Below are 24,242 nucleotides of genomic sequence, written 5' to 3' on the forward strand. Positions count from 1 at the left end.
TTCTCAGAGTTTCTGTGGTGTGATCATTTGGGTCTCCAACACCTTGTGTTTGAGTCGGGGGGTCATTAGTAATAGCTCGGGCAGAACGTGGCTGTGGTGGCTTCAAACCTAAACGCAGCTTGCGTATTACTCTGGGGTCCAGAGATTCACCTGGACTGAGCTCTGACTTGGGGGCAAATGCCTGAGAGAAACGTCCGGCTCCGGAAGCCTGCCCGAGGGACCGAGCCTGGGGAGGCTGACCACAGTCCTGCCACCTAGCCCCGGGGGTGTGGAAACATTTTCCCTTTGAGCTCAGGAAAATTGGAGGAGAGCGGGGAGAAAAGGAGAGCGTACAGAAGAAATAACGTGTGTCTGTGTGTATGTTGTATGTGGTTTGGTGGTTATTCTGCTGTATTTTGACTTGTGATTCTTATAAGAATTGGTTTTATTTTTTTTTAATTTTTATTGGAGTAGAGCTGATTTACAATGTTGCATTAGTTTCTGCTGTACAGCAAAGTGAATCAGCTATACGTATACATATATCCACTCTTTTTTAGATTCTTTTCCCATAGAGGTCATTACAGAGTATTGCGTAGAGTTTCCTGTGCTATGCAGCAGGTCTTTATTAGTCATCTATTTTATATAAAGTAGTGTGTCTATGTCTGTCCCAATATCTCCCAATTTATCCCTCCCCCCACCCCGCTTTCTCCCTTGGTAACCGTAAGTTTTTTTTTTTTTTACATCTGTGACTCTGTTTCTGTTTTGTAAATAAGTTCATCTGTACCATTTTTTTAGATTCCACATATAAGTGATAACATATGATATTTGTCTTTCTCTCTCTGACTTACTTCACTCAGTGTGACAATCTCTAGGTAGCTTCCACCCAAACTCCCACTCACCCTTTTCAATGTCCAATCCTGACACTGCTCTCATTTGGGCCAGCAAAAAATCAATAGGAAGGAGAGAAGGCAAGAACAGGGGATGGATTTTAGAGCTCATTCATTCTGTAGATATTTATTAAGTACCTAGATCCTGCCCCTGGCTAGGGAGCTTCCCGTGGGAGGGGAGTGGGTGAGACAAAAGGAAAACAGGTCACCACACATATGACAATAAGGCCACCTCCGAGGAACTGGAGCCCAGGAGGCGGGTACCTACCCAGAGCCCAGAGGCACTCCGTCCAAGCCAGACCTGAAGGGCGAGCAGAATCTTAGTGGGAAAGTCTTGGTCCATGAGGAAGCGGAAGAGAGCAGTCAGGCAGAGGGAGCAGCGCTCGGAGGGGCCGAGGATGCTTGGAGTAGGCTTCAGCGGGGTCTGATCAGGGGAGCATTAACATTTCTGAAAAAGCACACCGGAACCCTGCTTCCTCTCCCACGCCCACACTCAGCACTGAGCCTTGAAGATACTGCAGGACAAGTTCCCTCCCACCTCGCCTCCAGTCTGCTGAGCCCAGGAGACAAAGTAACGAGTCCTCCAGCTGCCTCCGTTGGATGGTGCGCTAGCTTCCTAATTGGTCCACGCCAGCCCCGACGCTGTGGCCTGGCGCTTCTCCCTTTCCTGCCGTCGTGCGTGCCCTCCCTGGGCGTCCTGGCTCTCCTTTCTGTGTCTTTCCCCTTTTCCTCCCTGGAGCTCCAAGTGACAGGTGCCAAGGTGGCCCCGTGTGGGCTCATCTCCCCTGACTGCAGGGGAGGGGGGCACGTCACGGACGGGAGTCACGGGCAGAAAGGAGCTTGTGCCCTGCCCGCTTGCCTGCATCCATGTCAGGATGGAGGGGCCAGCTCTCTGCTTCGGGAGGGAAAATGGTGTTTGAGGCTTTTTATGATTTGAGTTTGAGTAGAGGGAACACGTTTGAATAATTTTCCACAGCCTCGGGTTATTCTGTGTGTGCAGAACCCACCCTCCCCGCAAGGCCCCGTCGAGGCACAGTCTCCAACCGGGCTGGAGACTCGCCGGGGCTCCGAGACACAGGGCTCCCTTTCACAGCCCGATCTTGCTGTTCTTTAGCCAGTGGATGGGAGGGTGTTGACTGCCGAGACACCTTCCTTCCTCCCCAGGGACAAAGGAGCCAAATCCCTAGAGGAGTAAAAGGACAGGAAAGTTCTGAATCTTATTTCTGAGACCAGTCACTTCATCTCCTGGATTATAAGCCCAGGCTTCTCGCCTCCTTGCCGTCTTGAGAAGGTTCTGGGAAGAAGAGCTCTTGCCCCCTTTATGACCCTTGTAATCCAGCCACAAGAGCTGTAGGACACATCTTCATCCAGACAGACATATGGGTCTGGGCCTGACAGGGACAGAGAACTCAGAAGTGGCTGACCGGCTGTGTCTGGGCATTCTGGACTCTGGAGTCTTCCTTCCCCTCCAGCCCCCGAGGAGGCTGCTGCCAGCGCAACCCAGAGCTGCCTGGAGCCGGCTGAGATGAGGCGCTGGCATCCCAGCTGATAGCAGAGCTCCCACAACCGAGTGCTATTTGCAGGCACACACGGGAAGCAGCTCTCAGAAATCACTCATTACCAGCCATGGTCTAGCTCCTCTCCAAGCCTCCCAGCCGCAGCTCCCAGGACTGAGAACAGCCACACGCTCAGCACCCCTGAGGGGCCCGTTCCCATCTGCAGCCCCAACTACGTGAGCCTGTTGCCCCGCTGCTGAGTGGATGAGCTGACCTCTCTGAGGGGGCATAAACATTTCCATCTTCTTGGGTGCTCCTTGCCGCCAGGGGAGATGTCACATATGAACCAGTGTCCCTGGAAGCGCTTTGAATGCGCATCTGTAAAGTGAGCCATTTACTCCTTTGTCACTTGGAAACTCAGGTGGGCTCCAGACCAGCTCAGTGTTGTAGTTCTGAGACCTCGAAGTCATTGGTTGGAGTTTAAGGCCAGGGTTGAAGACCAAAGCTTATGAATGTGATGGACATTCATATGCTGCCACCAAAGGGCTGGTCCGTGCAACCGAAAAACCTAGTCAGTGTCTGTGGGCAGCACACAGTGACCCATGGCGAAGAGCCAGGCATGTTCTGAGTATCCTAAGTACCCTTTGTGTGTGAATTTCATTTAATCCTTACAAGTTCCCTTTGATGAGGTATTATTAACCTGAGTTTTTAGAAGGAGCAGAGTCTCAGGTAGAGGAACTTGCATAAAGATGTGCAGGGATTCAAGCCCTGCCCATTTGCATCCAGAGGCTTCCACTGACCCACTGGGCTGGACTCTCCTCTCCTCCCCAAGTCGTCTTGACCAGCGCACCTGCATCTTGTGTCCTCGCTCAACATTTGGCTGAATAAGCTGGTCAGAAGCAGAATCTACCCATCCCTTTATTAGTCTAGCAGAAATGCTTGCCTTTTGCAGTTTTTGAAGCTATTCCTGTATAGCTGGACACTCGCTGAACATCACCAGCAAATGAGAGGGACCACAGAGGAGAACCACATTCTCACCTTTTAGCCGTGAGACCATCCACCATGCACCTTAAGGCGTGTCAGCACATTTATCTCTAACAGGGCACTGAGTGCCTGCTGGGGAAGTCCACCTTGATGACTGTGCTCAGTGGCATCTGGCTAAGGTCAGCCAGGAGGAAGGGCTTTGCAAGTCGTCAGTACCTTTTCCACAATATGACTAACGTCTTCTTGCTTTTGTTCACATAGCTCTCCTGAGTTCAGGTCCTTAAAGGTGAAGTGTCATTGGAAGAAAATAAAACTGTCGTTTTTTTCTGTCTGTTTAAGGAATCTGTTTCCTTTATGGGAAACAGACATATAGTCTGTTACTCTAAGTATTCATTTATTTCTACTTAAAGTATTTCATGCTTTATTGACAAAACTACTTGGGTATGGTATCTCCATCACTGTTACTGCTAGTCAGTCAGATCCAGTGGCTTTATGACAGTGCGTGGACCACAGTTCTAGGCACTTGACAGGGGTTTCCTATATTGCATGTGTAGTCCTCACCATCTAGAACACTGCATGGCCATGGCTTATCTGCAGCAGAATTCCCAGGGCACTTGCTGCAAACACAAACCCCTAGACTTCTCTCCATATCTATGAAATCAGGCTCTGGTGGGGAGAAGGGGTTCAGAAATCTGCATTTTAACAGTCTCCTGGGGGATCCTAATATATCATGAATTTGAGAGTCCCTGCCTTGGGGTCTCATAGCCCCTGTGAAGTCCTTCCCTGGGCTTCGCTTGAGTACATAGGCTGTACACACAAAGACACATGATATAGGTGAGAGTGTGTTACGTATGGGGCAGTAGGCAAAGCATCCCCAAACACCAGTTTTACTAGAAAAGACTTGAGAAGGCATCAGATCTACCCATTTTCCTAAACCTTAGACAAAATTTAGGTGAGGAATGGTGCACTGGGGTTGTGTAGAGCATGGGGCCCCTTAACTGGAGATTTCTCAGCAGAGGCCAGACACGCCGAGAGTACATTCCCTTTTCCGAAGCCCCACAGACCACTCCAGGGTGAACACACACCGTCAAGCAGATTGATTTTTTGGAGTGGTTTAGCATTTCCATGGATTATGAAAATGCCTGTAAAAGCCCGAGTAGTCAACAATCAATTTTGCAATTCATTCTTGGTTAATAAACAGAGTCCAGAGTGGAGTCAGGGGAAAGTGGAAAGAGGGTATGGATCTGCCAGAAATGCAACCAAAATCGAGGGTTGTCAAAAGCTTAATGCATGTACCTTACCAGGCACCTCCAATGTCAAATAACTTGAATTTTCAGTACAGGCAGCTCCCAAATAAAACTGACTGCTGTTTGGAGCAGGTTGGAAACAAGGTGAAGAAAAGGCAGCTGCAGGACTCCGATGTTTCCCCGATTAATCGCGTGTTTCTCCCTCTAATGCCAGGCTGCGTCACCCATTAAAAAGTCCTGTTTGTTTTGCAGGCATTTACAGAGACACAGAAAAAACGATTGTTGTCATGGAAACAGCAGGTGCAGAAGCTCTTTCGGTCTTTCCCTCGGAAAACCCTTCTAGACATATCAGGATATCGACAGCAAAGAAAGTATGTTGGGATTTCAGTCTTTGTACTGCATGGTGGTTCCAGTACCCCACTGTCTGCTTAGGTTCCAGGGGCAGGACTACACAGGGCATCATTCCTTGTTTATCAGGGCGCCCTATGACAAGTCCAGATCACATTCCTTAAACAGGTGGGGTTGGGAAAAAGCTGTAGAGGGAAAGAATTCCCAGAGGAAGAGCTGAATGTGATCTTGGGCAACTCAGTTGACATGGTCAAAATGACGGTATAGGTCTGGATGGGCATTGAGTGGGGAGTGGGTACGATCTAACGAATGCCCACAAAACACTTGGTGCTTTATCCACAACAGGGGGCTCTGAAAGGACAAAAACGGGTGGTTCTCTCCACACCTTAAGTGATAGTGTAATTTTTTCTCCCTTCTGGCTGCAGACAAGCTAATTATAGTTGGTGGCAGGGTGAAGAGCCCAGTGCTAGTCTATTTTGGTCTGAGCTGCAATCTAAGAGTGGAGCAGTGCCATTCTTGATTTTTCATAGTACTTCAGCTTCTTGGATGTCGTTAAAAATAAGCCTCGTTGTCCTTTAGAACCCATTACCTTAATCTGGTTTTAAGTTGAGGAATCTAATTGCATATTAAAGGTGAATTACAGTGACAATCTGGGGGAGGAATCACGGGGAGGGGTAGAGGGAAGCCTTGAACAATGACAGGGAGTTTTGGGGAGACAAGGGAATGACGATGATGCAGATATGCTGAAAAATCAACATTCTGTTTTACTTTTTTCAACATGAGCAGATAAATACTCGTTTTTTTCGCTCGCACCTAGCAAGTTCTGAACTCATTTCTCAGTGCATATGTAGAAGCTCTGTCTGTGTTAAAAGGTTGGGCATTTATTTGCATAAGTGTGCCTTGAAACATCACTGTTTTATAAATTACTTCAGGGAGATAAGGCCAGTCGGAACTTGTGAAAAGTCTTCATTGAAGATTAATGTAAAAATTGAAGTGTTATCATATTCCAGCATATATAACACAGTTATTTATTAAACAAACATTTAGCATGTACTTTGTGCCAAGTGGGTATCCAAGCACTTAAGAATATTAATACATTTAATCCTTGCAACAGCCATGTGAGGTAGAGGTGCTATTATCAACCCCAATTTACAGAAGAGTTGGGAGGCAGTGGCATCCGGGATTTGGACCAGGCAGGCCAGCGTCAGCTCCAGAGTCAGTGGTCTTAACCACTGCGGTTGCTGGGCAGCTCTCCTGGTCCCCGGATGATGTGCAGAAAAGAGAGTCAGACAAAACAATACTCTATTGCCAGCTCCTTGGCCCCAAGCCTCCCTGGAGGGTTGGGCGGACCACCTGTGCACCCTGAGGATTCCTGGGGGCCCAGATGAAAGGCGAGGCCCGCTCCTTAGCCTTCTTCCCTGGGGCTGCCCCCCTCCCAGGCTCTCCCTCTTCTCGACCCCCAAGAAAGGGGAGGAAGATCCGGACCCCTCTTGCAACACCAGGCCCTTGGGAGACAAGTTCCAAGAGGAAGAAGGAATTCAGAAGTTGAAGATGAAAACAGAGCTTTCAAGCTCTTTTGTCTTCCTCCCCAAAGTGCCATCCGCTGCTTCCGTCTGCCCTGCTCTGTCCTTGGTCCACATCACTGTTCCCCTTAACCTTGACTTCTCTACAGTGTTATCAACTGATGCTTGAATTGGGCTAACCCAAGGTTTGCCAGATTGGTCCTCCTTTTATTGATTAGATCAGAATGAATGCAGTCATCAGTTATGGATGTTCAACTGGAAGTTGCTGAAGCTCCAGAAAATAATTCATTCTCATAAATACTACCTCTGGGATCTTTTTATGCTATTAATTTGCTTTGAAGACCTGTTTCTGCCATAATACAAAGGTAACTGCAGCCCAGCCCCTCCTTGAATTATCACAAATCCCAAATTAATTGGTTCTTATTAATGTTATTTTATCAGTCATTTCAAGGAAATGAACTCAGTTGGTTAGATGTAGGAAAGCACAGAAAGACACAGATGGGCAGAGCAAGAGAATGAGAAATGGAAACTGACGTTTGTCACTTTGTTCTCTCCCGAGAAAGAATGATTCTTTCATTAAGCCTAGTGATCTGAAGTGACTTAAGCTTTCACTCTGGTTACCAGCAGTGGCAACCCTCAATAAGCCTGACTTTGTAATAACCAAGTTTAGGACACCACGGTGAGATCCACCGTCATTCGACGGCCTAAGCAAATTCTCCCCTCCATCCAGCCTATCCCCAAAATGTTCTGGGCTCTACCAGCTCTGTGAATGCTAACTTTAGGAGTCCACGTTTCTCCCGTGACTAAATGTCCCATTACAGAATCCTCTGCCTACATTATATTGCTTAAGAATATAGTCTTGCCTGCCTGGAAGCACAAATCATTTTAGCATCACTCACTGACTGCTCTGTTTTGCATATGAAATAACTTTTTAAAAATCCAACCAAAAAGGAAGATGAGCAAAAAAACTGTCTGCACTAAATAAGGAAAAATCTTAGGAGAATACTAAATCATCATACCAGGTGGCCAAAATTCTGGCTCCAAAAACCAAAGGACTAGTTTTCGTAGTTGAAAAAACAAAAACAACCCCCCACCCCTCAAAACAGCCACTTGATCCTTGCCTCCACCTGTCACATGTTGTCCATACTCCAGAGGAGGTCTCTTCCATCACTTGAGATTACTTCTGCTCCTCTGGGCCTGAATTTCTTCTTTCAAACCAAACATTTTAAACCTTAGTAAAAGAAGGAAGAAAGGGGGAGAATGGGAGAAAGAATGAGATAAACCAAGAGACCTAGAACCCGTGAGTGTCCTTCTCACCACGTGTACATGAGCCTCTGACTGGAATTGGGAACCATTCTTTTGGGTCACAAAAGCCTAGAAGTGGAAAAACACAGCCCAGAAATCAGTTGCCACCAGCTCACCGTGGCATTCTCTTCCCTGCTCCCACCCACCCCCCAGGAAATTTAGGAATTCTAAGAAAGAAACACTTTCTGAGATCAACTGTGCTGATGACCTAGATGCTGCACCCCACCACACACACACCCCTCTCTCCCTCAGGAAATAACTGTTTTGCAGCACCTCCCCTCCCCATCATCTGGTTAAACTACGTCAGCTCTGTCTCCTGGAGTCTCCGCACGGGCTTGGTACAAACCTCCCCTGTGTGGCTGGGAAAGCAAGTCTATTCCATCTTGTGGCCATCGGAGGTAAAGCATTTTGACTGAAACATCAGTGAATGACTAAAGCTGACTCTTCTTGGAAAGAATGTGCTGGTTCCTGAAACCCTGCTGGCTGCCGTGCACCCTCCCAGAACTTGAGGCCTGCTGGAGAGGATGAGTTCTTCAGCACTGAGGTCACCAGACCAATGGGAGCATGGTGTCCGAGCATGATGCCACGGGTCCGCGGCTGCCTCCCTGCGTGGACCCAGGCGAAGCCTGTGACCTCCGGGTCTTTCTCTGGGGAGGGCCTGAGGAGTGGGGAACAGTCGGTGTCCTAGGTCCAGAGCGATTGCAAACATCATCATCTTCATTCTCATATCCCTCCTCTTCACCTGGAGTCAGAGCCCCAGACGTGGGGTCAGCTTTCCCATTTGGAGAGGTGATTATAATGCCAGAGACTCATTCCTTCGTTCACTCAGCCTGCATTTACCGCCGGGAGCTGATCCAGGCAGGAGGGACCTGCAGGGTTGATGAGGACAGACACCATCTTTTTTCTCATGGAGCTTACGTCCTAGTGGGGCTCAGAGGCCACTCCTTCCAAGTCTGCTGTACAGACAGACATCAGAACCGGACTGTGGTCTGAAGGAAGGGGCACAGATCCTGGCTCTGCCGCTTTCTTACCGTGTGGCCCCTTGACGGGAACATGAGTGCTCAGGGCCCGTGACACAGTGGAAGAAGGCTGTAGAGCACACGGGTTAACGTTCTGGGCTCATAGTCCAGCACTGCCCCCCAATGGCTGTGTGACCTTTGAGAAATTATTAAGCTCTCTGTTTTACTTCTCCAGCTGTAAATGGAGATAGAGTGCCTACTTCATAGGATTGAAGAATCAACATCAAAGTCCCAGGGCGGTGCACGTGATGTTAGCTCTCAGATGTTAGCTGTCATTTGGTCATAGAACCCTGACCCCCGTAGACCTCATAACGGTCAAAATGTGAGCAGACCCCAAGGAGGCATCCTGCTGGCAGCCCGGGGGTTGGGAAGGGCTGAGGGTGACTGATGGCCTCTGTTCTTCCCTCTTGGCTCTCACAGCCGCGGCTTCGGGCAGTCCAACTCCCTCCCGACGGCTGGCTCTGTGGGCGGTGGCATGGGCAGGCGGAACCCACGCCAGTACCAGATCCCCTCCCGGAACGTCCCTTCCGCCCGCCTTGGCCTCCTGGGCACCAGCGGATTTGTCAGCTCCACCCAGCGCAACACCGCAGCCAACCCCACCATCATGAAACAAGGAAGACAGGTCTGCTCGGCCCCGGGGAGGAGGGTGGGCAGGCCCAGCTCAGGGCCTGAGGCTCCGGACAGCCCCCCAGACAACCCCAAGGCGAGAGGAGAGGCCCGGGGGGCTAGACTGAGGACGGTTGTCCCTGTGGCTCAGAGGTTGTTTGCACTGTTTCTCGGGAAGACAAAGCGAGGCCACGGCAGCAACTGGCCTTGTGGGGATTTTGTTTAGGCTGCCCCACGGCCGCTTTAACCTTGGGGGCCCTGCACACGGGGGGCCTTTAGGAAGAAATGCAAGACCTGTTTCTTCTTCGCCTTGATCTTTGACCTGCCCCAGCAGATCCCACTGCCTTCCAAATTTGGCTTCCAGAGCATCTGAGGGCTTCTTAGCCTTTTTATCTGAGGCAAATAGCTCCTTTGTCATGGTCCCAGCTGTGGTGGAGAACCCACAGGAAGGAGCCTGAGAAAGGCTGTCAGAGGGAGAATTGAAACATTCTCAGGCGGTCAAGGCCAGGCTGCCCAGAGATTCTCGCCATGGGATATAGAGCCACAACCTCTGTCCCCTGGGTCCTCGTCCCAGTACTCCCACCCTCCCACCCAGCGCCTCCCACCTGTGTAGCCCCTGCTTTGTGGGGGCTCTGCAGGTCGGGGCTGGGGTTAGAGGGACACCAAGTGAGTCTGAGGTTCTGGGTTGTCATGAGAAACTAAGGGATGAGAGCTTGATTTACAAAACAGGAAACAGTTCCTGGCAAGACAGGCAGGATTCACTCCCCCCAGGGAAACAGCACAGGGTAGGAAAAAGCCCCACTCTCTGACCATTGTGGGAAGCCCCCAGATGGGCCCAAGAGGAAATCACTGCTAGGACACCCGCGTAATAATAAACACACAAGCTGACTTGTGCCAGCTCTTTGCCAGCTGAGAGGTTCTTTTTTCTCCTCCTTGCTTTGTAGTAAATTGTAAGAATCTCAGAGAGAAAATCAACTGAGAGCCCTGAAATAGTTTGTGCTCTTCGTTGCAGACATTTATAGAACTCCCCCCATTTCCTAGAAAAGTGATAGGAAAAGCAAAGGCAACAGAAGGAATAAAAAGAGTTTTGGAGCTAGCAAGGGAGATTGGTGTCCAGATTAAGTTGAGGCTTAGAGAGGAGCCTGAGGCTAAGGACGTTTCGCCCCGGGGTGGGGGGCGGGGAAGGGGGGGACTGAACGGAATCTAAAGCCCCTCTCTCTGAATAAGCAGATGGATCGTGCTGGCCTATAAGCCCTTTCCCAGAAGTTAGCAGAGAGTCCTCCCAGGGTACTTGCCTCCTGGATTCTGGCTGTGGGCCCCCCCAGGTGTCCAGAGTAATGGGTTCTGCTTTCGTGTTTCTCCCTAGAACCTCTGGTTCGCCAACCCCGGGGGCAGCAACAGCATGCCAAGCCGCACCCACAGCTCAGTCCAAAGGACCCGCTCGCTGCCCGTGCACACTTCACCGCAGAATATGCTGATGTTCCAACAGCCAGGTAGGGCCCAGCCCTCCATCCTTCGCTCTCCTCTCGGGGAGGCCAGGTCACCAAAATAGATGCCCCAGTGAACCCAAGCAGAAAGTGCTTAGCCTCAACTGTCACCATGCATTCTTTTGAGCTTATAGAAGCCTTTCCTTTTTTAAACCGTGTCTTGCCAGCATGAATAGCGGCTGGTTGGCTGGGAGCCAGCACACGGAGCTCGAGTTGGTTGTGATCTGTTGGGGGTATTTTTGATTCTAGTTATATTTCTGGATTGATGAACCCAGGGATATTACGGGGGGGTTTTCAGGGGGGAGTTGGGAGGGGTTTCATGTGTAGTGTGTGTGTCGTTGGTATATACGTGGGGAAATGTGTAGATAGTGAGACAGAGAAAGAAAACTTGACAGTGCGATGCTGAGAGACCTCCCCCTGGTTTGGGAGCTCCTTGCACACGTGACCGCTGATCCAGCCATCTTTCCTCTACTTGGTTAAAGAGCAGCTTGGTGTACCTCATGTCAGCTTCACCTTTGACCACGCCTCCTCAGAGTAGCCAGAATTACATACAGCCAACAGATGCCTGCACCTTCTTCTGTGCAGACAGTGACCTCTTAGACTCCATGAGTAATGCAAAGCCCTGCAAGCAATTACTACATGGGTCGCACCTGGAAGAAGGTCCTCACCCTGGGTAGACATGCTCTGTACCATGTCTTACAGGAGTTTGAGGGGAAATGTCACTGTGGCCTGGGTGGGCAAAGAAGCTTCTTAGAGTCATAGGTGAGCTTCAGGGAGCAGAGGGTGAAGAGGTGGAAAGAGGAGGGTGGAGTTGCAAGCAGAAGGAGCTAAGAGAGCAAGACTGCAAGGGTATCGAGTCCCACGGCGGCTCGGCAGAGGGGTCAGGCTGAAGTAGCGGCAGGTAGACCAAGGGAGCTGGAAAGACCGCAGCCAAAGGTGGGACACTGAATCCAAGGCCGAGGAGCTCAGACTCCAGCTGCTCTCAGTGAGGAATCGATAAAAGATTTTGAGCAGGGGCGTCAGACAGGGCTAAGCATGGAGGAGTGAAGGGAAGGCAGGCTGGAGGAGGAGAGGCCACCGAGGAGAAGGGCGGGTGCCGATAGCAGGGAGCCACCAGGGCATAAGGTATGTCAGGAAAGGACCGGACGTCCACAGAGTCCAGATGCTGGTTGAAAATGGCTTCTTGATGGGCGTCCCTGGTGGCGCAGTGGTTGAGAGTCCGCCTGCCGATGCAGGGGACACGGGTTCGTGCCCCGGTCCGGGAGGATCCCACATGCCGCGGAGCGGCTGGGCCCGTGAGCCATGGCCGCTGAGCCTGCGCGTCCGGAGCCTGTGCTCCGCAACGGGAGAGGCACTTTTGTTTTAAAGCTCCTTTTCTTCATTTTGATACTTGCTCTTTTTCTTCCCAGGAAGAAATACTTAATAAAATTTTGGGGGTTGTGAAGGCCTTCTCCCTGGGTCATTTAGTCCCAGCCTCTGTTTTCATGTAGAATTATGTATAATCCATTCCCAGTAAAAAGAGAATCTGGACAAGATTTGAAGACATCCTGGGCACGAGACCTTTCACCTTAAATGAATAGTTCACCCTGACCTCAGCCCCAGGACTGCAGCCCAGCCACCGTGCAACCTCACGGGAGCCCTCGTGTAGCCGACCGCTCTCTTCCAATCCTAACATACTTGTAGACTTCTCCATTCTTTCCTACCTCTTTTTTCCTCCCTGCAGCTCTCTTCCAAGTCCTCAGTCACCCTCTTTGTCCCCCATCTTAATTGGGCAGACCAGGCCCACCAGGAAGAGCTGGGCCATCCCTGGGAGAAGAACCGTTTGGGTCTGTTGATCTGAATCCTCCACCTGCACTATGTTTCCCCTCTGCTCTTATACAGCAACGCTGAACAGTTGGCTTATGCTCAGGTCAGCTATGACCCTAACATTGTCTCCACCCTCTTCCCGTGAAGCCTCTTGTTCCCATAGTTAAAGAATCAAATACTACCAAACAGCTTGTAAGAGAAGATGACTCCCCCTGCCCTCCCCTCCCAGCCCAGAGTCCCATCTCCAGAAGCAGCACTTCCAGCTGTTTTCAGTTTTCCTGGTAGTTATCTGCAAGTCTCTCAATAATGTTCTTCACATACTGGACTTAGAGCCCTTGGGTTATTGTTGTTGTTTTAATTAACCTCTCACCCGAACATGACAAACCCACTTCCAGCAAGGCCCTGATGAGGCAAGGCATTTCTGGTAACCACGGCCCAGGGACAGGACTGCTCCGTATTTCCTGACTGCAAATACCCTGGTTAGGGCTCAGCAGAAGCCACTCCTAAGTCCTGCCCGGCACCCTTGACCCATGTCGGGTGGCTCTTCCTGAGACATGGCCATGAAGGGCGAGGCAGGGCACAGCTGTGACCCAGGATCCCTGGCTAAAGGGAAAGCAGGCTGCAGAAAGTCCCCCCATGGGCGCAGAAAGTTCCTCCTCAGCCTTTGCATCTAGGGCCTGAGGGCCAGGGGCTGGGACTAGACCATAAGCCTCACATCAGGTAGGCAGATATCAGGACGGCAGAAAGCGGCTTTCATCTTTACACAAGCAGTAGTAATTGTGAACGCAAAGTGGAATAGAGATGTGCGACCAACCCAAAATTGAATACTCAGAAAACTGTGCTACATTCCAACATAGTGGTTTCCTCCTGGCCATTAGATGTCTTCAAAGCACCCATTTTGACCCATCTGAGCAAATCTTGAAGACTACACTACATTCTAAGGAAGTTTGGATTCTATAAACTTAAAATAATCCCATCAAGATGATGGAATGTCTCCAAAGAATAAAGAAAAGCCTGGGGGCTAGAACCAGCCTCCAAGCTGTATATCAATTCATCAGTCACCTTGCTTGAATTTGCGAGACCCTTCTTTCTTTCCTGGACCTACAGAATCCGTGGGCCCCTTGGAGGCCAGGGCAGGAGGGGTGGTTCTCCACTTCATTCCCATGTGGACAGATTTAAAATGTTTCCCAGGACAAGCCAGGAGAGCCATCGGTGATTGTTGCCTCTTGCTGGCCTGTGGGATGAGTAAGAAACATGAAGCTGGTCCTCCCAGAGAGGAGGACAGGGTCTGATACCATCACCGGGGGGTGACGAGCTCAAAATCAGGGTGGCGCCTGGCGAGAGGGGTCATGTTTCTCCGAGAGGTAGGGTGTTTTCCCAACTGGAAAATTAGTTTGGAAACTGCTCGCAGAATGACACCTTATCTTGGAAGCAGACCCTGCTGACCTGGGCTCCGCCACCCCTGGGATCAGAGAGGATCTCAGAGCAGCCCTGGCGTGACACTAGGAGGCCACGGAAGCTCCTCGCCACCTAGAGGGCTGACGGGAAAGGGCAGAGGGGGCCAGCAGCTGACTTCAAAGGAAAAGCATGGAGAAAGGTAGATGGGGCAGCCTCACAGGGGACCTCATCCTTCCCTTGCACAAAACCATGTGCAAACTACCTTTGGTGCTGGACCACCCAGATGTGAGATGGGTAAAGCAGTGCCTTACCTGGCAGCATTTCATGATGTGACATATCTGTTCTCCGTCGCAAACCTCCCCTATGCAGCGGCTCATGACTGGAATCCTTCCATCATTAGAATACCTGGGAGCATAGTGCACAAAGTTGTTATCATTCCTTTCTCCTTAGTGTGAGTGAGTTTCAGACTGCTTCCAGAGAACTGCCTTTAGAAAGAGAGGGGAGAGGGGGAGTGCCATCAGTGCACTGGCTCCGCTGAGGGGATGGAAGGGGCTGCCCTGCAGAAGCAGAGGCCAGAGCAGGGACCCACTTAAGAGTACCTGATCAACATTTGCTCCCTCCTTCTAGTAATCCAAGGCAAACAGCCCTGCTCAGGACTGACAGAGGATGGGCAGGGAGGTTGGCAAATGAATCAGTTCTATCACAGCCAAGAACCCAGCTGGGTCTGTGCCCCACTGCTTCTGAGAGCCAAATTCAGAGAGACCGACTTGAGGCAAGATGGTACAATAGTGTCGTGTACCATAGTCTGCTCATCATTTTTTGTGAAAATGTGGGTCCCATAGGATTTCCGCAGCACTTAGTTCTGCAGGTCTAGGAGTGAGGTCCCCAGAGAAGAGCTCCATTCCCCACAGCAGATTCAGGGAGCGACTGCGTACCTGTGTTCCCTGCCACCTGCCCACCACTACCAGCTCTGCACGGCCGCATTGGCCCATTTCCCTGCCGGCACTGATCTCTTTTCCTTTTGACACCATTCTCCCCCTTTCCTCTTGGTTCCTGCCTTCCCTTTATCTTCCTTCCTCCCCTCATCACAGTTGTGTAGCTCCCACTTCTGCATTCCCTGCCCCTTCCTCAAGAGACTGACTTTCCTCATTTCTCGCCTTCCAGCAACCCACTTCTCACTCAACCAGACTCAAAGCCCTCCTGGTTTACTCAGCAGAGTGGCCTCAGCTGTCATTGGCAAAGTGGGATTCTCAAGGTTTTTCCTAGAATGCCCCAACCTGCTGCTTATTCTAAAGTCCTAAAAACATTGGCCTCTTTACCTCAGCCTCAGGGACTTGGAGAGAGAGGCAGAAGGACACTTCAGGCCAGGTGGACCCTGCAGCAACACCTCATTAGGGATGGGCACTGCTTCCTTCCGGAATCCTCTTGACCCTGGGCCTGAACAGCAGTCCCTGTTCTTGTGGGACTTCTGAAAAGGCACAATTTGAAAGTCCCACATCAGCCTAGACTTTGGGCATCCTAGAACTGGGGATCCTCAAATACATCCTAAATACTGGAAGGGTCTGATGGGGAGGGGAAGAATCCCTCGTACTCAGAGATGCCATCTGAGCTAAGGAAACAGGCCTGCTCGGGCAACAGGACAGAAGGCTCAGAGTCTATCCTTTTTGCCCTCCCGAAGACTCGACACTACACCTGCCTGGTCTGTTACAGCTGGGGGCCCAGGATAAACGCAATGAGCCCCCAGGCTGAGCAGAAGCAAGGACAAGAGTTGGTCTGTGGTCCAAGTGGACCTGTGGGCAGGAGCTGCCCACACGCTTAGTCGGGGCATGGAGAGCTCTGCCCACCAAGCCACCCGTGGCTGAGGGCTTCCAGCCGAGATGGAAGCTGCTCTTCACCCGTCTGGTCTCCCTCTGTCTCCTGTGTGCAGGGAGATGCCACAGATCTGTTTTTATCAAATACACAATTAAAAAGTCACACTATTAGGAAACTCTGGAGTGTGAACATACGGGCTTCTCCCAAGACTTAGAATTTTTCAAAGCTGCTCTGAGAGTGGTTAGGAGTCACGACTCCCCCGTGCAACAGAGGGAAGAGCTGGAGGATAAAAAGCAAGCATGCCGACTTTCAACCTAAAAGAGCAGCCACTAGGGTTTGGAGATTCTGGAGCAGAGAGCCCCACATTTCTCAGCCCCCCTTTTTTTGGAACACGCAATCCCAGGCTTGGAAAATGCCATTTTGCTGCGTGTTGGCAAGAAATCCTGCAGCTGAAACACTTCTCTCCAAATGTCGAGCATCTTTATTTATCCAAATCTCTCCACAGTGTTTGTTTAAAGGGGAGTGCTAGAGAGTAAACTAAATTTTACAATGAGCATATGGATGGCTGTAACTGCTGGGGTTTTTTTTTTTTTATTTGCTAACTGGCTATATATAAAATTGTGTTTCTATTTTATAGATTTCACACCCTGAAGGCTGCTAATTTTTGCATGCATATGATTTTCACATGAATGGATGAAAATACTAAAATACTCTTCCCTCTGGGTTGTTTAATTGCCCGACCCTACTCAGAGCAGTGGTGGATGGGGGTGTGGGGAAACCAGCTTCCCTAGAAGCCCAGTTGTCCTCTGTCTGCTCATGAACTGGCACAGTTGTCTTTCAGACCCATCGATGCTGGAACTGGTGTCAGAAAGAACCTTATCTGCTCCCCAGCGTTCATATCGATCGCTTTTGCCAACCTTCTCTTTGAGAATTTTAAATAACGGAAACGACATCTGCCTCTGAATTAGCTGGTAATGGGGAACACGGATTGCAGGGAAGGCTGAAATATATAGCTCCTCGAGGAAAACAAATACTTTGGTTTAGCCATTCGTTTCAACTTCCCCTCCCACCAAACCATCAACCTCATTTTTCATTCCCTCCCCGCTCCGGCCCCAAGCGCCCCCTAGTGGAGATGCGAAGGAGCCAGGAAATGGCCTGCAGTTTGGGCCTCAGGATCCTTTCCCCACTTTACAGATAGAAGAGCTAAGGCCCAAAGAAGGGAACAGCTTCCCAGGGTCACACAGGAAGGCAGTGGCAACGCTGAGACTCCCCCAGGCACTCAGAACATATCCCACTGCTGATTTTTTCTGCCCTCCCCCATAGAATTTCACAGTTCTGTCCGAGTTTCACAGTAGCTGTCCGTTTCCTTCTATTTCCATCTTTTTCATCACTCCATAGACAGGTAATGAGGTGTGCAGAAGGCCATGGCTGGGTATCATGGGAGAGTCAGAGAAATCTGAGAGCATCGTCGCTGTCTGCAAGGCACTTCCAAACTAGTTAAAGATGTTCAAGGGTTCCACAGGATAGGGAGGTTGGGGGAGGTGCTGACGGTGAGCCCTAGCACGACAGAGGAGGCTCAGGGGTGCCTCCCCCTTGGAGGAGAGATAGGGAGGGTCCACGTGGTAGAGGGGGCTTTGTGGTTAGAATGCACAGTATTGTCCTGGGTAGCGGGAACCCTCAGAACAGACGTCTCAGCCCTTGCTTCCCAGCGCTTGGAGTTGGAGAGTGTTGACAGGCATGGCAGGCATGCAGTGTGCAGTGGAGCAGCAGCTCTGGGTGAGACCCATGTGGCTTCCTGTCCCAGCTCCGTGTCGGCTGGCTAGCCTTGACAAGTCACTTAGCCTCTGGGAGCCCCACTTGAGAACTGGACACCCAGCAGGGTCTTGGACTCAGAAGAGGCTCTTGCCAGGCTGTGGTTTCCGTTTCCTGCTCCTTGTAATGAAGCAGAAATGCATCAGGCCCCAGTTCTAGGCACAGGGAGCAAAGCCAAGTCCTGCTCCAATGAAGCAAACACTCAACTGGGAGGAGGTGACAAATACACACATGTCAGGCGTTGGTGATGGCGATGAAGAAAAATAAAGCAGAGAAAAGGGATGGGGTGGAAAAATTCTGTTCACATACAATGAACAGAAAGTCCTTTCCAAGGAGACGGTAGAGCCAGAGACGTGACAGCAGGCAGAGAGTGAGCCATGGAAATGTCCAGGGACCAGCATTCTGGGCAGAGGGAACAGCAGTGCAAAGGCCCTGGGGTAGAAAAGGGCCTGGTGGGGAGTGAAGGAAGGGGTTGCTGTACGAAGGCAGAGAGGTAACGAGAGGCCAGGTCTTCGGGGCCTTGCAGGCCGTGGCAAGGGGTTGGCTTTTACTCCAATGGGAAGCCGCCGGAGGGGTCTGAGCAGAGGCCTGGCAGACTGTGACCATGACAGCTATTTTTAGGCACCAATTTTTTTCCAGCTGCAGTGGCCTCAGTGCGTCTAACAGACTCAGAGGTTGGTTGAACCCGAGTCCAGCTCACCCTCCACGCTGGCCCTGTTGGTCTCTCCCGCCCCCCGAGTCCTCCCAGGGAGGCACTCCAAACCCTCACCCTGGCAGGTGGAGCCAGTGACACCATGCCTACTTCCTCCTTGCTCTCAGAGCCCCTGTCACCAGCGGAACCCTTTGTCCCTTGCAGAATTCCAGCTTCCCGTGACTGAACCTGACATCAACAACAGGCTGGAGTCCTTGTGCCTCAGTATGACCGAGCACGCCCTGGGAGGTGAGTGCATCCTCCCCGCATGGCACTGCACGCCTGGGAGAACCCCCAGCCACGTGCCATCCTCCACAGCTCGGGAGAGAGGGAAGGGCACAGGCCGAGGAGGCAGGGGACAGGGAGGGAGAGGGAGAGTGGCTGCAGCGCGCTGTCGGACCCTCGTCAAGCCTCGCCATACACGGGGGCCGCCAGCGCCCTTGCTCCTCCTTCTCTGGGAGGTGCCTCGGGGCCCCGGAGACCGAGGCTGCCCTCTTTCCCCAGAGGCTCCCCCCCACCGGGGCACACTGGAGTCCCAGCCCCGCAGCTGTCCTAGCCCAGTGCGGGCGCTGGAGGAGCCAGGAACACAAGACGTGGCTTTTAGTGGAAACATTCCCCCACAGCACTGGATTCCTTCCTTCTCGGCACTAGATCCCCCAGTCCGGTCCAAGCGTATCCCAACTTGCTCTAAAAATAGAATTTCTGAAACCAAAATCCCTCCTTGTTTTTACATCTCCCTGTTCCAATGGCTTCCACAACGCCCAGAGCCCCAAGCAGTCCAAGGCGTCCTTCGCAGCGTGACAGGGACGGTCTAGTTGGATGCGCCAGGGGTGTGCAGGGCTGCAGCCCCTGGAGGAGCTCCCAGAAGCAGCTGGGTCGTCCCACTGTGTGTTTGGTCTGCAGCCCTGCATCGTCACAACAGCCCTGGGAGGCCTTCAGTGCCCTCCTGGTACTAAACGGGTGCCTTCCTCTGGCCTGGACTCACTGCCAGCCCTGGGGATGTTTGGCAGACAGAGGAGAGACGTCCGCCCCTTCCTGCCAACCTCCAGGGAGGCTGTGAGTCATGGAGATTGAGACAGGCCTCCTGTGACCCTTCCCGACAGCCCTGTCCGGTCTGGACGTGCTCACCCACCGCAGAGCCAGAGACGGGTACACGGAGAGGCACAATTTGTGCTAGCCCAGCAGCAGCAGAAAGAAAGGCTGTCATAAGCCACTGCTCCAGAGAGCTTTGTCCTCCTGACCAGGGGTGTTTAGATTTTCAGTCTCTACAAACACAGGCTTATCCTGAAACCAAATAGGACAAAGGTAAATGCTCTGTGTGGAGCAGAGTACAGGCCGGGACTGCACCCACCTGACCTCACCCATGCAAGGGTCTCCATAGCCTGGAGAAAGCCTCCGCTCCGTACCAGAAGGGAGCTAGCTGAAGGCCTCCCAGGGCTGCTGAGCAGACAGACGGTGGGGTGCACAGCTCCCTCCGTGACCCCCCGCGGGGGTTCCGGGGAACCCCATTTGCAAACACCACTCTCTCCCTTGGCCATTCAGTTCAGATCTTAGAAGCTTTGCGGCACCACTGGTTCATTCCCGGTACGTCCGCGTGTGGTGCCACCAGCTCCTCTTCTCCAGGTAACCGAGGAGGTTGGGTCAGCACCCTGACAGCCCCTGACGAGTAACGGGAAACAACCCAAAGGTCCGTCGGCAGATGAATATGGATGGACGAGATGCACTATAGCCACACGGTGGAATGCCATTCAGCCTCGGAAAGGAACGAAGTACTGTTACATGGCTGATCTGTGAAAGCATTATGCTAATGGGTGAAAAAGCCAGACACAAAACGCCACACCGTGTGTGATTCCCTTAACGTGACACGTCCAGGATAGGCAAACCTACAGAGACAGAAGGCAGATCAGTGGCTGCCAGGGTTTGGAGGGCGGTGGGAATGGAGCGTGGCTGCTAACGGGCACCAGATTTCTCTCGGGGGTGACAAAATAGCCTGGAATTAGATGGTGGTGATGGCTGCGCAACTCTCGTGAACATGCTCAAAACCACCGAGTTGTACACTTTAAAAGGGTGACGTTTGTGGTGTGCAAATTATATCTCAATTTTGTCCTAAACGGAAGGCCTCCGGACCTGAGCCTTCAGCCCAGGCTCAGCCCCCTGTAGGCAGCCCAGGTGCCCTCCCACCTGACACCTGACAGGCGCTGGCTTGCAGGGCGACTCCACTGAGTCCTGCATTGCCTGTGAGAGTCAGCCAGGAGGACTGACCTCCCCCCAGGCTTGACAGATCTCAGGTAATTGGTGTGTTGGAAGCTCTTATCAATCTGCTAAGTGCTAACATCATCATCATCATTAAGAGCAGTAATGCCAAATGCTCTTTATTAAAGGGAGGTCTTCATTGAAAGACTCCATTTTTAGCCTGTTCTTCTATTTTTACAGGAAACATCTGTGAACTGGTTTTTTTGCTAATGTTTTCATCTCGTTAATCTCCTAAGCCTTTTTATTGCTGTGTTTTTTCTCAATAATCCTCTCTGGTGGGAAGCCTCATAAGCAGTTTCCTGAGCAGGGAATGCAAATTAGGTTCAGGGTGGCCCAGTTGGGTGCGGTGGCAGCGGTGTGCCCTCCCACTGTGACAGCACCTTTCTGCTGGCCGACCCCCGCCAGGTGCCAACGGAGATGACTTTGCTGGGAACAGAACTTCTGCCAGTGAGTGAAGTTATCTTACACGAAGACGAATGACCAGGGAGAGGAAAGCAGAGTAGTAAAAGATGCTCCTCTGCTTGTATCTCAAGGAAAGAGGGGGAGGGCTTCCCTGGTGGCGCAGTGGTTGAGAGTCTGCCTGCCGATGCAGGGGACACGGGTTCGTGCCCCGGTCCGGGAGGGTCCCACATGCCGCAGAGCGGCTGGGCCCGTGAGCCATGGCCGCTAAGCCTGCGCGTCCGGAGCCTGTGCTCCGCAGCGGGAGAGGCCACAACAGCGAGAGGCCCGCGTACCGAAAAAAAGAAAAGAAAAGAAGGGGAGAGGTGTCCAAGTTCCTAGGACACCACATCCCAGGATGGCCATTCTAACGGGGCTGCTCCCCGGGCCCCAAGCCTTGGGGCCCATCCTTTTGTGCCGGCATCTCTGCTTTTTCAGTCTCCTCCAGTAACTGCTGCCCTCTGGGTGTTGGTCGAAGCTACTTCCTATCCATCTTCCTATCCTAGCCTTCCCTATCCATCTCTTCTTTTCTCTCCCCAGGCCCCTCCGACAGAACCGGTGAGGAAGCCCAGGGGGTGGGTTGCCTCTGCCATCTTGGTTTGTGAGTCTTTATTTAAGGCTTTCATCTGGCTCTGCTGGGCTTGCTCCTGACTGGTGGCCCCAGGTGTTCAGGGAGACTCAGTACCAGCAGAATGAGTCTGCGAGGCTCCGCCCGGCAGAATGGCGTCCATAGTGAATCAAACCATAAAGAGGAATGCACGGTCCACCTCGGATGTTCTGGGGTTTGTGCTTCACCTGATCCCGTTGTCATTCCTTCCCACCTTCTCTCCTCACTCCTTCTTGGGACTTAAAGCTCCACTTATAGCCGATATAAGTGCAAATCGGGAAAAGGCTCCACTTTCTCAAGACATTATTCTGCCTTTCATTTGAAATTTGCCATAGTAATTACAAAACCTATGATGGTTGCATGTGGATGGTGCCCCTTTGAGTTGTGCAGTGCACGACCCGCACAACTGTAAATAGTGAGTCTGGACTTAACCTACTGGTCATTTCCCTGCAGGTGAATACCAACCATCACCCTTGGAGGATGAGGTATAGGGTGAGAATTCTGTGAAAATGCAACTTGGGGCTGGGTTAGTTGAGATTTTCTTGTTTACAGCTCCTCACTTCAACAGCTATGGAAGGTTGACATTAATAAATGGACGAGTTGAGGCCCAGCAAGGGTGTGCACTGCGCTTCTACAGACGAGGGAGTGGCCTCTGCACCCTCACCCCACCCACACATGTGTGTGCACATATACACACACTCACTGTTCTCCCACAGCCAGTTACCACTGCTGGGCCACCACTCAAGAGGCTACGGTCGACATGCGTAGAAGGCAGGAAGAGGTGATACGTTCACATCTGGGGACCTCTAGGATTGATAATCTGAAACAACAGATGCTCTCAGGGGCCATTTGCTTCCCTTCTTTAAAATCTCTCAAAAACTCATGTAGAACTTTACACACACACACACACACACACACACACACACACACACACACGAGTACAAGTAAAACTGGGAAAATCTGTAAGATGGGTAGATTACATCAATGTCACTATCTTGGTGGTAATACTATACTATACTTTTGCAAAATGTTACCTTAGGGGCAAACTCAGAAACAGGGTGCTCTTTCTTATGTGGACCGACAGTGATCTCATTAAAAATCTGAATGAAAGAAACATTCTCCCTCCAAGTCCCTGCTGGCAAGATGCCAGCCTGGCACCCCCCATGAGGCGGCCAGGAGGCCCCTGCCGTGGGCTCAGTGCTCCCCTGTATCACTTAGGTCCTCCAGCTTTCCCTGGAACAGTCGGCCACGCCCCTCTCACACAGTGAGCTCCGCCCACTGCATCTAGACGCACCTCTGCTAGACGGGCCTTGTGATGCGGAGGTTTAGACCAAGACACATCTACTGACATGTGGACGTCAGTGAAACCAGGGAGGCATCCTGCATCCCATCCTGGCCTTCATTTAGTGGTCACTGAACATAGTCATTTCTACCTCCTATGACTAATCCATGCCTCTCTCTGCTCACTGGAGAAACTCTAGCATGGACCATTGTAGGGACCTCTTAACTGGTTCACCTACCACCAGCCATGCCAGAGAAACCATTCTGAAGTCAAATCTGGTTACTCTACCACTTATAAATCCCCAATTACCTATGTCCAAGCTCCTGTTAATAGTACACAAGACCCTTACGGTCTGATTCTGGGGACTCTCCCGTGTGAAAAGGGGCTGGGCAGCCGTCGGCTCCCTGTGTGGTCTGACTCACTCATGGCCTCTCCTCTCTGACAGGCATGTCCCCCACTTTCTCTATAGCCTGGTTTCACCGATTCTCCGTAACACCGACATGGCATATGCTGGGTGGCCTCAGCACTCTTCCATGTCCACTGGATCTTTCAGTTCCAGGTGCCAAAAAAAAATCTCACCCTGGTGTCTCTGCCCCCGATCAGATTCTTGAGACAGAGAATCTGGATCAGTTTGGGTCAGCTGCATCCCCCTGGTCTGCTCAGCTGTGATCAGAGATCACAGTCACCAACACTCATCCCTGGCCTTTCAGCAGGGACTCAGGGGGAAAGGGAGATGCTCCCAGAGAAAGGGACATGAGCTGGACAGGTCCACCTGCATGTGTATTGCAAAACCTAGCTGGCTCTCTGCCATATCTCCTGCCACTCCTCCTGTCCTTCATCCTAAACCTCCAGCCCGCCCCCAGGCCCACCATTTGATGAGCAGCATCACGCCTGTACATGAGCTGTATGCCCTCCCCACCCTAATACTCTCCTGCCTCCTCTTTTCTTCTCCTACCAGACCATCTACAAAGTCATTTTCTTTCTCTGTGAAACCATCCTTGACTTCCAAGGGCAACCTAAACACTCCTTCCCCCTTGTTCCTGCTGTGCCTGGTACATACTCCATTACAGCAACCATCCCTCATGTGTCATTGTCAGTGTACATGTCTGTGTCCTGTCTAGGATATATATATACTTGGACAAAGTGTGAGGATTAGGTCTTTTCATCTTGGTTTCCAGGCTCAGTATGGCTCCTGGCAAAAATAGCTATGTTGAGTGGGTGGGTATGTGAAGAATGAGTGAATGGATGGATGGATGAATTTA

At 51.4% G+C, this 24,242-nt stretch overlaps 1 protein-coding gene across 6 annotated transcripts in view; it reads left to right on the top strand.

Moving 5' to 3' along the window:
• The window catches only part of SAMD4A (sterile alpha motif domain containing 4A), a 240,408-nt gene that overhangs the window by 211,665 nt on the left and 4,501 nt on the right, over nucleotides 1-24,242 (top strand). For 4 of the 6 annotated variants that reach the window (XM_027111287.1, XM_027111291.1, XM_027111288.1 and 1 more), the window contains 5 exons: nucleotides 4,846-4,964; nucleotides 9,209-9,410; nucleotides 10,761-10,887; nucleotides 18,566-18,649; nucleotides 20,024-21,282. In XM_027111287.1, coding sequence (XP_026967088.1) covers nucleotides 4,846-4,964; nucleotides 9,209-9,410; nucleotides 10,761-10,887; nucleotides 18,566-18,649; nucleotides 20,024-20,070 — 579 coding nt within the window. In that variant the 3' untranslated portion in view covers nucleotides 20,071-21,282. Of the gene's footprint in view, nucleotides 1-4,845; nucleotides 4,965-9,208; nucleotides 9,411-10,760; nucleotides 10,888-18,565; nucleotides 18,650-20,023; nucleotides 21,283-24,242 lie in introns of those variants that run through there. The other 2 variants (XM_027111290.1, XM_027111292.1) reach the window with 1 other exon arrangement.

Source organism: Aethalodelphis obliquidens, unplaced genomic scaffold (genome assembly GCF_003676395.1).
Source record: "Aethalodelphis obliquidens isolate GAN/ISIS:26980383/991018 unplaced genomic scaffold, ASM367639v1 scaffold10, whole genome shotgun sequence".
In the NCBI taxonomy this organism is placed as follows: Eukaryota; Metazoa; Chordata; class Mammalia; order Artiodactyla; family Delphinidae; genus Aethalodelphis; species Aethalodelphis obliquidens.